This window comes from Saccopteryx bilineata, chromosome 5 (assembly GCF_036850765.1).
Source record: "Saccopteryx bilineata isolate mSacBil1 chromosome 5, mSacBil1_pri_phased_curated, whole genome shotgun sequence".
Taxonomy (NCBI): Eukaryota; Metazoa; Chordata; class Mammalia; order Chiroptera; family Emballonuridae; genus Saccopteryx; species Saccopteryx bilineata.
Window position 1 is genome coordinate 207,346,550 of NC_089494.1, and position 12,939 is coordinate 207,359,488.

Genomic DNA, 12,939 nt, shown 5'->3' on the forward strand with positions numbered 1-12,939 from the left:
GAGAAAAAAATCATCAGATTTATATGGAACTATAAAAAACCCCGAATAGCCAAAGCAATCCTAAAGAAAAAGAATGAAGCTGGGGGCATTACAATACCTGACTTCAAACTCTATTATAGGGCCACGACAATCAAAACAGCATGGTATTGGCAGAAAAATAGACACTCAGACCAATGGAACAGAATAGAAAGTCCAGAAATAAAACCACATATATATAGTCAAATAATTTTTGATAAAGGGGCCAACAACACACAATGGAGAAAAGAAAGCCTCTTCAATAAATGGTGCTGGGAAAACTGGAAAGCCACATGCAAAAGAATGAAACTGGACTACAGTCTCTCCCCCTGTACAAAAATTAACTCAAAATGGATCAAAGTTCTAAACATAAGACCTGAAACAATTAAGTACATAGAAGAAGACATGGGTACTCAACTCATGGACCTGGGTTTTAAAGAGCATTTTATGAATTTGACTCCAATGGCAAGAGAAGTGAAGGCAAAAATTAATGAATGGGACTACATCAGACTAAGAAGTTTTTGCTCAGCAAGAGAAACTGATAACAAAATAAACAGAAAGCCAACTAAATGGGAAATGATATTTTCAAACAACAGCTCAGATAAGGGCCTAATATCCAAAATATACAAAGAACTCATAAAACTCAACAACAAACAAACAAACAATCCCATAAAAAAATGGGAAGAGGATATGAACAGACACTTCTCCCAGGAAGAAATACAAATGGCCAACAGATATATGAAAAGATGCTCATCTTCTTTAGCTATTAGAGAAATGCAAATCAAAACAGCAATGAGATACCACCTCACACCTGTTCGATTAGCTATTATTAGCAAGACAGGTAATAGCAAATGTTGGAGAGGCTGTGGAGAAAAAGGAACCCTCATACACTGTTGGTGGGAATGTAAAGTAGTACAACCATTATGGAAGAAAGTATGGTGGTTCCTCAAAAAACTGAAAATAGAACTACCTTATGACCCAGCAATCCCTCTGCTGGCTATATACCCCCAAAACTCAGAAACATTGATACGTAAAGACACATGCAGCCCCATGTTTATTGCAGCATTGTTCACAGTGGCCAGGACATGGAAACAACCAAAAAGCCCGTCAATAGATGACTGGATAAAGAAGATGTGGCACATATACACTATGGAATACTACTTAGCCATAAGAAATGATGACATCGGAACATTTACAGCAAAATGGTGGGATCTTGATAACATGATACGAAGTGAAATAAGTAAATCAGAAAAAACCAGGAACTGCATTATTCCATACGTAGGTGGGACATAAAAGTGAAACTAAGAGACATTGATAAGAGTGTGGTGGTTACGGGGGGAGGGGGGAATGGGGGAGGGAAAGGGGGAGGGGGAGGGGCACAAAGAAAACAAGATAGAAGGTGACAGAGGACAATCTGACTTTGGGTGACGGGTATGCATCATAATTGAACGACAAGATACCCTGGACTTGTTATCTTTGAATATATGTATCCTGATTTATTGATGTCACCCCATTAAAAAAATAAAATTATTAAAAAAAAAAAAAAAAAAGGAAGGGACCAGGAGGACTCTTCAAATGCTGATGGCAATATCCAAGTGCCCCATAGCCCCAGTTTGCTTTATTATATAGCCATAGGCAAATCAAGAAAGTCCTTGATACAAAGTTACACATCTGAGGCTAAAACAGGAACTCTTCCAAGGCATAAACAGGAATCCCCCCACCATGCATACGTGAAATCAACCAACATCTGAACAAACAAAGAGGAAGAGGAAGGGCAAGTAAATTGCTTCCAGCAACTTAAGGAAGCAAGTGAAGTGGGTGCAAGTACTCAGCCTCATAGCCAATATGGAGGTGAAGGGGTGAGAACTTAGCCTTTTGCTAAGCCTTGAATCTACGATGGCTTTTTGCCATTTATGGTCCACAACATATCCCCCTTTTCTTTTTTATTTTTAATTTGTATGCTGAGATTTGCACTCATCTGATTTCCTAGTTTCCCTGATTCTAATTTGGAGGCAGACTGAAAAAATACAGAATAAACACAAAATTAGTACAGCCAATGCTAACAGATACCCAAACAAATATTCTAATACATTACAGTGATTAAAGCCTTTAAGCAAATTCTTGGCCAATATAACAAGAATCTATAAAAGAGAAATGTCCTTAACATGTTCACCAAGTCCAAGTTGGCACCAAAACCATTCCAAATCCCTGCAAATGCAACCCAACCCCAGTTCAGTCCATTAGGAGCTGTCACAGGAGCAGGAGTCCAGGAAAAGTCCACAACCAGGAAAAGTCTGCATGGCACTGGAATTGTTGTCACATTTCTATACTTTGCAGCTCCTGTCCAAGTTCCAATGACCACTGCTTCTAGCTGGTAATGATTCAGGTAGACTGGAAAAGCCATCTGCAGCATGTATGAAGACGGAGCTTCCATTTTCTTTAAACTGGAAAGGTGAATCCAGGGGGCCTTTCCCTGGAGCTTTACAGCCATGGGGTGGTGAGGAGAACCTTGGGATACACTAAGTTGGGTGGTAGAGGTAATTTGTAAGTTGGCAAAAAATGAAAAAAGAAGCTCTAAATTAGGAGTAGGTCCTAAAATATGAGTGGGGCATTGAGGCAGGAGGAATAAAGGAAACACTATATATTAAACAAAGCAACAGAAATTAGGACTATCAACACCCACAACAGAGATCTTCGAGGGAAGAATAAAAAACCCGAATATTCAGGCAAGAAATAGTTAAGTGGCCCTTGTGTAAATGAGATCAGTTTACCTAATACTTGGAAGAAATACCCTAGGCTCGTCCACAGTGACATAGATGGGGCCAGTGGCCCTAGGCACCTTTAGCCTTCAGTGGCAAATCCCAGCAGGCTGGGCAAGGTTAGGTCACAGGTGGCTGGAGCAGGGCTGGAAGAGACTGAACCCTCCCTTAGAGGAGTGAGGGGCAAGCCTACCTTCCAGTGTCCCTTCTTCCTCACAGCAAAGGCATGTAAGCCTGGCAGGCTTTGACTCAATGACCTTCCTTTCCACAATTGAAGCAGGGCCCAGATGGAGTCCTATGAGACCCCTTTGGGGCATTGGAGCCTTTAAGGGCGTATCCCAAGAGCTGGTATTTCACCTGATCTCTATTGAGCTTTTTCTGCCTCTTGGTACCCTAAAAACCATGCTCAGAAGATCTCGCTGAGGGGTTTGAGGATCCCATTCACCTATATAAACCTTTTCTGTATATCTGGAGCTATTTGGAAAAAGACAAAACAGTGTTATTAGCTGGATCAAATAAAAAAGGGTAGAAGTTTGCAGGAGAAAAAGATTTGGCATCTCCTGTTCATCAGCATTCAAAAGAAAAATTTTAAAGATAAGGTAGATTTGCAGGAGTTCCAGGATATGACTCCCCCTTTTATATTTTTTAAATTGACCTTAAATATTTGCTGGGTACACTTTAATAATACCTTGACTTTAAAGATTTTAAGAGATACCCGTAATATGAAAGGTTTACAAAATATAGTAAATGCTTTTGCTCCATATGCAGGAGCATTGTCAGTTTTAATCACATCAGGAAGTCCAATAATAGAAAATGCATACAGACAATGAGCTATAACATGCTTAGCAGCCTCACCTGTTCTGGCAGAGGCTACTATAAATCCAGAATAAGTATCCACTGTAACGTGGACAAAGGACTGTTTGCCAAATGAAGGTATATAAGTAACATCCATTTGCCAAAGTTGTCCTGATAGGAGTCCTTAAGGATTAATTCCAAATGAAGGGAGAGATTGTAGTATAGGACCCCTTGGACAGGATTTAACCATCTGCTGTGCTGCCTCCCGAGAAAGTTGAAACTGTGTACACAGGGCTGCAGTGTTCTGGTGATGAATAGTATGAGACTGAATTGGTTGATCTGTCATGGTTGCTCCAATAATTTTCTTTTGGGTAGCTTGATCAACAAGGACATTCCCTTGTGCTAAAGCTCCAAAAAGCATGGAGTGAGCTCAAATATATCTTAGAAAACGTGGACCTCTATGTTGACGTACAAGTCTTTGAAGAAGGAGGAACTGCTGAAATAGTTCTTCAGCAGTTGTCCCTAAGACAGCAGTCTCTATAGTGGAAACAACCATAAATAAATATTTGCTGTCCATATACAGATTAAAGGAGGAATATGGCAAATGCTGAAAAGTCATGATAATGGCATGTAATTCTAGTCTTTGAGCTGATTTCAAGGTGAATTATTTTAGTATAAATTTGTCCATTGATTATTAAGCCTGCTATTCCTGAGCTAGACCCATTAGTAAAGACTGTAGGTGCTTCAGGAATGGGCTCATTAACAATTGTTTTAGGAAAAGCAAATGTAGTAATTAATGAAAATTGAACTATTTTATCAGCTGGGTAGTGAGAATCAATTTGGCTTGTAAAATTTGCAAAAGCAATTCCATTGTTGTTGATCCTTTGAAAAAAGAACAATAATTTGAGGCTCAAAACCTATAAACTGTAAGAGTCGCCTACATCCCTTGACAATCAAGGAGGTGACAAGATCAAAATATGGAGATAAAACTTCCTTAGCAGTAACAGCTAAATGAATCCATTCAATAGGACTTGAAGCTTGCCACAATAGTCCCGTTGGAGCGTAACTTGAGGGACAAATTAGTAAGGCTATTGATTCCTCAGGATTTATGCGTTTTAGTTTTGCTTGTTGCAAGGCTTTTTCTACAGGCTTTAAAGCTTGTTGTCCCGCAGCTGTAAGTAGATAAGGAGAAGCTGGTTCAGCTGAGCCTCTAAACAGGCATCCCCAAACTGTGGCCCCCTGAGGCCATTTATCCAGCCCCCACCGCACTTCCGGAAGGGCACTTCTTTCATTGGTGGTCAGTGAGAGGAGCACTGTATGTGATGGCCCTCCAACAGTCTGAAGGACAGTGAACTGGCTCCCTGTGTAAAAAGTTTGGGGACCCCTGCAAGACTTTGTGGCTTCAGTTCCCTGGTAGTTAATTTCAAAGAAGGTCTAAGCCAATTAATATCTCCTAATAATTTCTGGAAATTGTTTAAAGTTTGCAAATGATCTGTTCTGATTTCTAATTTTTGTGGACGAATTTGTTGTCCCTTAATAGTTTGTCCTAAATAAGAAAAAGGTAAAGATTGCTGTACCTTTTCAGGAGCTATATAAAGTCCTGATTCTTTCAAAAATATTCTAGTTGTTGCAAAATGGTCAACACGGTGTCTTTATCTGAATGAGTAATAAGAATATTATTCATATAATGAATTATGTACATCTTAGGGTGCTGCCTTCATACTGGAGAGATAGCTTGAGAAACATATTTTTGGCACAAGGTAGGACTGTTAGGTGTAATTTGAGGCAAAACTCTCCACTGGTATTGCTCCATTGGAGCCTGGAAATTAAGTGAGAGAACACTGAATACAAAATGCTTGCAATCCTCAGGGCTTAAAGGAATAGTAAAAAAGCAATCCTTCAAGTCAATAATTACAAGGTGATAATTTCTTGTAATGGCAGTTTAAGAAGGAAGTCCTAGCTGAAGAGGACCCATAATTTCCATAGTCTTATTTATTGCTCTCAAATCTTATAATAGCCTCCAGTTCCTGATTTCTTTTTAATGACAAATATAGGCGTATTCCTTGGGCTATTAGATGGTTCAATGTGCCCAAGCTGTAGCTTGGCCACTTCTTGTACCAATTGAGCAGCTGCCCAAGGTTTCTCCTGAGAAAGGGGCCATTGGTCTACCCATACAGGATTATCTGATTTCCAAGTAATTGAGTCTGCACAATGCATTATTGGGGTAGCAGGAGCTATCAAGGCCCCTATGCTAAATTTTGATGTCCTAATCCACACCTTCTGGTATTGGGTGCCACTTCTATGGGGGTGAGAATTCCCCACTGTTTTTTCCCTAGTCCTTTAGTGGGCAAAAATCCCTGATTAAGCACTTGAGTATTGACTAAATTATTAGGACTGACAAGTAATGCTCCCATATTTTTCAAAACATCTCTACCCCACAAATTAACTGGCAATCCAGGGAGCATATAAGGCTTAAAAGAATCCAGAATGAACTTCTTTATCTTCCCATTATAAAAACTAGAGCTTTTTGTTGAAGGGATTTGTAATTCTGTGGCTGCTGCATAAGTGGGCCAAGAAGGAGGCCAATGTAGCTTAGCAATAACAGATACATCAGCTCCAGTATCTAAAAGTCCTTTAAATTTACACCCTTGTAGTGTTAGTTCCATTTCAGGGCGTTCCTGACCTATTTTTTTAATCCAATTGGAAAAATCAGGGGAGCCAAATCACCAATTTCCTTGGGGCCCCTTTTGTAGGATGTGGCCTGAGAAGCAGAATTAGCATCCTTATACTATTCTTCTAACTGCCTGAATTAGCCATGAGACAAATTCTTGAAATGACTTATTAGAGCCCTGCTTAATTTTGCTCAATTCCTTTGTTTTGCCTGAGTATAACCTTACACATAAACAAGACAATTTACACATAAAAAAACACAAGTATAACATATAACTTTGATTAATCCTAATACTTAAATTGCTACTTGGCTCCTAATTCTGAACACACCTCACAATGCACTAACCAAATCAGTAAGTCTTAAGGATCTACATTCTATTCTATTTAAATTTAAATGAGCACTCCTTACAAGTTCTAAAGTCGTTTTATTTTTTTCTAAATATTAGAGCCAGCATTTCCAATTTTTTTATATAAATTTTTTTATTTATTCATTTTTAAAGAGGAGAGAGAGAGGGAGAGAGAGAGACAGAAAGAGGGAGAGAGAAGAGAGAGAGAAGGGGGAGAAGCTGGAAGCATCAACTCCAATATGTGCCTTGACGAGGCAAGCCCAGGGTTTCAAACCGGCAATCTCAGCATTTCCAGGTTGACGCTTTATCCACTGCACCACCACAGGTCAGGCCAAAGAGGAGTTTTACCCATCTCTTCTTAGGGTGTTTTAAAATTTATTCATTTTAGAGCAGAGAGAGAGGGAGAGAGAGAGACAGAGAGAGGGAGAGAGAGGAGAGAGAGAAGGGGGAGGAGCTGGAAGCATCAACTCCCATATGTGCCTTGATGAGGCAAGCCCAGGGTTTCAAACTGGCAACCTCAGCATTTCCAGGTCGACACTTTATCCACTGCACCACCACAGGTCAGCATTTCCAATTTTTGCATGCAATAAAAAAGAACTTAATTCAGGCCTTAAAAACAGACACATTTTAGACAACATTAAACAAACACTAAACAGAAACAAGAATTAGACGAACCAGACAAACCAGAGAGAAATCCAGGATTTCAGAGACAACCAGATTAGAAAGATGTCTGCCTGATATTAGTCAGAGCATTTTCTGACAGAGGGACTGAAAGATGTGACTAAACAAAACCTCCCCGAGAAAATTTGCTCTCAGCAGCTGCTGGGATATTTTCTATAGTCAGATCCAACACAGGTCCCCTGCCTCAAATTCCAGGCAAAGAATAAGAAAGAAACAAAATGATAATTCAGAAGATTGTAGTTAAAACATTAAAGAAAATCAGACCATGACAGAAAAAGCTGTAATTTTCCTAATACCTGAGTCTCCTATCCATTCTCAAGAAAGTTCAACTTCCACAGTAAATAATCACCCCCGGAGAGACAAGCACAAGCAATTGCCTTCCAGTCATTTGGGGGAAAAGCCTTTGCACTAATAGTATCTAATAAACCAAGTGAAAAAGGGGCAGTAGGCCCATACTGAACACAAGCAAATTTAAGCTCTTTCAGAGTTCTAAAAGGTACAAGTTCATGTTCTCCCACTAGTCTCCCTGTATCATCCTGTCTTTCCACAATAGGAAAACAGGCAAAGCCATCTATTGTTTCCCCTATATTTCGAGCCTGGTCTATAGATTGTTGGAGAGGGGATTTCCCAGATTTTGAGCTACAGACTCTGGAATCAGCCCGATAAGAGAACGGAGGAGCAGAGGGTTGAACGTAGGAAGGAGTTGAGGGCAGCAGAGGCCCCACGGCTGAGGCAGCCATAGCTGCAGATTTTTTATCCCCCCTGTCATCCTCAGACTCCAAGTTATCCTCCTATTCACATCCCTCTGTTTCCAGCTCACCCTGATACTCTTCAGACAATGATTTGTCTTCATACGAAAACATTTCTACAAAAAGGTCCCTTATTTTTTACCCTACCTGTCCCATAATCTTTTACTCCCGCTTATACTTTCCCCCAAAACTTTCTTTACTTACTGTGCACACTTCACTTTGGGGAGTTCTGTCACCTTCCTTCAGTTTTAGTTTCCTCGTACTCATACTCAAGTCTTCTGTTCGGGCGCCACTTGCCGCGGACCAGCGCAGCTCCTAATAACAGTGTGGAATTAAGGAAACACACTTATTAAAGAAAAAAGGATGGAACTAGGAGGACTCTTCAAATGCTGATGGCAATATCCGAGTGCTCCATAGCCCCAGTTTGCTTTATTATATAGCCATATGCAAATCAAGAAAGTCCTTGATACAAAGTTACACATCTGAGGCTAAAACAGGAACTCTTCCAAGGCATAAACAGGAATCCCCCCACCATGCATAAGTGAAATCAACCAACATCTGAACAAACAAAGAGGAAGAGGAAGGGCAAGTAAATTGCTTCCAGCAACTTAAGGAAGCAAGTGAAGTGGGTGCAAATAATCAGCATCATAGCCAATATGGAGGTGGAGGGGAGAGAACTTAGCCTTTTGCTAAGCCTCGAATTTACAATGGCTTTTTGCCATTTACGGTCCACAACAAGAGGTGGTACATATATACCATGGAAAACAACTCAGCCATAAGGAAAGATAAAATACTGTCATTTGTAACCACGTGAATGGAACTTGAGAATATTATGCTAAGTGGTATAAGCCAGACAGAAAAATCAAGAACCATTTCATTTCATTCATATGTAGAATGTAAAAGGGAAAGCAACAAATGAATAAACAAGACAAACAAACAAAAACTCATACACAGAAAACAGTATGGTGGTGACCAGAGAAAAGGGGGGTGAGGTGTAGTAAAGGCTAAAGATGGTCAAATGTACAGCAATTGAAAGAGACTAGACTTTAGGTGGTAAACATACGATGCAATAAACCAATGATGCATTGTAGAATTACACACTTGAAACCTATGAAACTTTATATATTAATGTCACCACAATTAATTTAATTAAAAAAAGAAAAATGTGTCTATATATATATGTATGTGGTCTTCTTCCTAGAACAGGCACAGAGTTTTTAAATCCTTGGATTTCCTTGGTGATAAGGGACACAAAGGTAAAGGAAAGTCTTTTCTTATTCATAACAAATCTCTTTAAATGCACAGGAGTTTATCTTAATGCAGTAATTTTCTGTAATCACACAGGTAGCCACATTTTGGGGCCTGGTTACCAGAAGAACCAACCATGTGATGAGACTTTCAAACCCCACCTCCCAGTGGCCAACACTCAATATTCCCTGTGTAATGAAGCCTCGATAAAACCCCGAAAGGATGAGGCTCACAGAGTTTCCAGGTTGGTAAATATGTGGAAGTTCTCTCTAGAGAAGGCATAGAAGCTCCACGCATACCCTCCCTACATACCCCGCCCTCTCTTTCTCTTTCATCTGGCTGCTCCTGAGACGACCGCTTTATAATAAAATGGTAATCTAATAAGTGAGCTGTTTTCCTGAGTTCGGCAAGCTGCTCTAGCAGATGATCAAACTGGAGGAGGTGGCTGTGGGAACTGGTGTATAGAGCCAGTTACTCAGAAGCACAGTAACAACCTGGAATTGAGACTAGCATGTGGAGTGAGGGCAATTTCACGGGACTGAGCCCTTAATGTGTGGGATCTGACTCATTCTCCAGGTAGATAATGTCAGAATTGAGTTCAATTGCAGGACACCCAGCTGGTATCTAGAGAATCACAGAATTTCTTGGTGTGGGGGAAAGAGTCCTGACACAATTGGTGACTAGAATTGAAGAAGAAACAGTAGTGTTTTTCCTACTCACCTCTATATAGTCACAATTTTTAGATTTTAACTTGAATAAAAATGATTATCAAAGAAAACTTGATCCAGACCCAATACCTTTGGGGTGGGTATTCATGCATTCATTTGTTTTTTTCCTTTCATTTGTTTGAATTTAAAAGTTGAATGTATAAGAGTATATTATTGTAATTCAGGTCTTTAAGACCATTTCACCTTCCAAACTAAAACTCAGTCAATCACAGTCAAAACTCATGTGTTACCTGAAAGACAGCCATGTCGTCATAGTGACTGTCCCTTACCACCACTCCACTGGGCCTCTGTTTAGTGAACTGGGGTGCCAAAACCAAGTGGCACCACCTAAAGTGCACAAGTAAATCAATCTTTACATATTACAAAAGAATGATGTATAAAAAGCACGATAAAAAATAACTCTACTGTTTTCAATCTTCCTTTGTCTAAATTGCCTGATAGTCTTTGACTGTCATAGTCATGAGCCATATTTACCAAGTTTAAATATGATTTAATTTTTATCAGCTGACCATCATCATTCTGGCAAACAATATTATGAGCTTTAGCCATCAAAATAAAGTATTTTGAAAAATTATGTGTTGTTAACCGTTACTCTTTAAGCATGTATTTCTAAACAGAGAATTTTGAGACAACTTATAACACAAGTTTCTAACTATTTTTTCTTGTAAATTATTGAATTGAGAATGTTTTGTTATTTTTAAAACCTGCTAATGAAATAGTTTTGTTATATATGAAATGCACATAAATTTAGATAAGCAGTTCCAAAAACCACATACCAAAGAATTCTACTGAATACTATTTACATTATTTTGAGGCTTTCATACTATAAGCATCTTGTACTCATAAATTTTTGTCACATCTCATATCTCAAAAGAATTTCATATCCAGAACTAGAAAAGACAAAAATGACCATCCTTCCTCCAGTCTGAAGGAGGCAGCAATGAGTGATTTCTAAGTGAATGAGCCGCCAAATGTATACAGCATTTTACTTTTCCAATGTGTTTTTATGTTTAGGTCTGGGAGGAATTTTGGATCAGATGTACAAGAGAAGAGTTTTACAGATATTCTCATTAGATCCTGCACAGGTGTTGCATCAGTATTTCCAAGTTGTTGGGACTACACTGAGGATCTTATTTTCATTAGATACTTGTACACGAGAGATCAGCAGAGTGCCTTTGTAGTAAGATCAGAGCACATTCTTGTTGTGCATGTTTGCTGTTTTGTGATAGCTGTATTTATTCCTTCCCTCTCAGATCCTGCAACTCTACTGAACTGTATAAATTCCTGGATTACAATTTTGAAATTCCTTAAGCTTCATCATTAGTAATAAAAAAAAAGCCTTACATGTAGTTATTCAGAGAACTCATGACAGTACATCCACTCTGAGTGCTGAGATGGGCCTACCAGCTCACACCACCCTTTGGACAGCCAAGTTATCCATGGAACAAACCAAGAATGGAAGGAGTGCAGTATGTGCTTGTCCCATTTTGCAGACATTGCATATACCATATAGCCAAGAGGTTTCAAGTCTTGCTTATTACACATTCCCCATCTATTGACTTCGCTTTCTCATTGGGGATTCAACATGCAAACTATAAGACTGTCAGGAGCCTCTGCATTACTCCAGGGACACTGGCTTCAATATGAGGAAGCAGATGCACTATGACAATGTTTAGCTCTGATGATCATATCAGAGATTATATGCATACCTCTTTCTGTAGCTCCCTTTTCAAATTCACATCTTTATGGGAGATCTTGGAGTCAATCAAAGGTCCCCCAGCTTTTTGCTTCTTCCAAGGTTTTGGATTCATGCACTGAGCTCTGCACCTCATCTTCACCAATTCTGGTTTAGAAGGATTCTATAGAAAATAACGTAATTCCCGATTTCTTTTCTTTTCTTTTTTTTTTTTTTTTTTTTTTTTGTATTTTTCTGAAGCTGGAAATGGGGAGAGACAGTCAGACAGACTCCCACATGTGCCTGACCGGGATCCACCCGGCACGCCCACCAGGGGCGACGCTCTGCCCACCAGAGAGCGATGCTCTGCCCCTCCGGGGCGTCGCTCTGTTGCGACCAGAGCCATTCTAGCTCCTAGGGCAGAGGCCAAGGAGCCATCCCCAGTGCCCAGGCCATCTTTGCTCCAATGGAGCCTCGGCTGCGGGAGGGGAAGAGAGAGACAGAGAGGAAGGAGAGGGGGAGGGGTGGAGAAGCAGATGGGCACTTCTCCTGTGTGCCCTGGCCAGGAATCGAACCCGGGACTTCTACACGCCAGGCCGACGCTCTACCACTGAGCCAACCGGCCAGGGCCTTCCCGATTTCATTAACATTTTGGTTTGTCATTTTGATAAAAATTTAGCTTATGAAAGCAATATCCTCTATCGTGAGTTTATGAGTGATCCTTGCCAAAGTATTTTAGGAAGTTTCAGTATGCTTTGATTTAGAAAGGTAACATGAAAAGTTCATAATTGAGAAATTTTTGTGGTGGTTAAGCATGGTTTGATAGATCTGGGTTAAATGCAGCCTCTCCACTTAGCAGATATATCCATGGGCAAGTTACTTAAATTCTTCACCTGTGAAATATGATAGCAGTGTCCACCCCATAGGGTTGTTGGAAACATTTAAGAATGAATTATGTAAAGCAGCTTGAAATCATGAAAAAATTACATAATTCACCAAAGGGTAATGACCTCAAACAATATTCAGTGAACCAGAATGATGTTATTAGTCCAGCATTGTGCTCTGCCTTGTAAATGTTATACTACTTTTGTTCAAAATAGTATTCAATATCCATATCTTGCCTCTTTAATTGGAAGCAAGAGGAGAAAAAATACATATCATTCCTTTCTTTCTATCATTCCTCAATAGTGCATCTGTTGGTTCAGGCTGAATACTGTGTATATAACACATATTATCTCCTCAAAAAGGAGGGTCTAATGCTCGGGAGGGACA

At 39.7% G+C, this 12,939-nt stretch overlaps 1 protein-coding gene across 1 annotated transcript in view; it reads right to left on the reverse strand.

The window, feature by feature from the left end:
• FAM47E (family with sequence similarity 47 member E) overlaps nucleotides 1-12,939 on the reverse strand; it is a 37,623-nt gene that overhangs the window by 9,967 nt on the left and 14,717 nt on the right. Inside the window, exons 6-7 of the mRNA XM_066233081.1 lie at nucleotides 11,702-11,851; nucleotides 8,221-8,331 (exon numbers count right to left, since the gene is read on the reverse strand). Of these exons, the coding sequence (XP_066089178.1) occupies nucleotides 8,221-8,331; nucleotides 11,702-11,851 (261 nt within the window). The remainder of the gene's footprint in view (nucleotides 1-8,220; nucleotides 8,332-11,701; nucleotides 11,852-12,939) is intronic.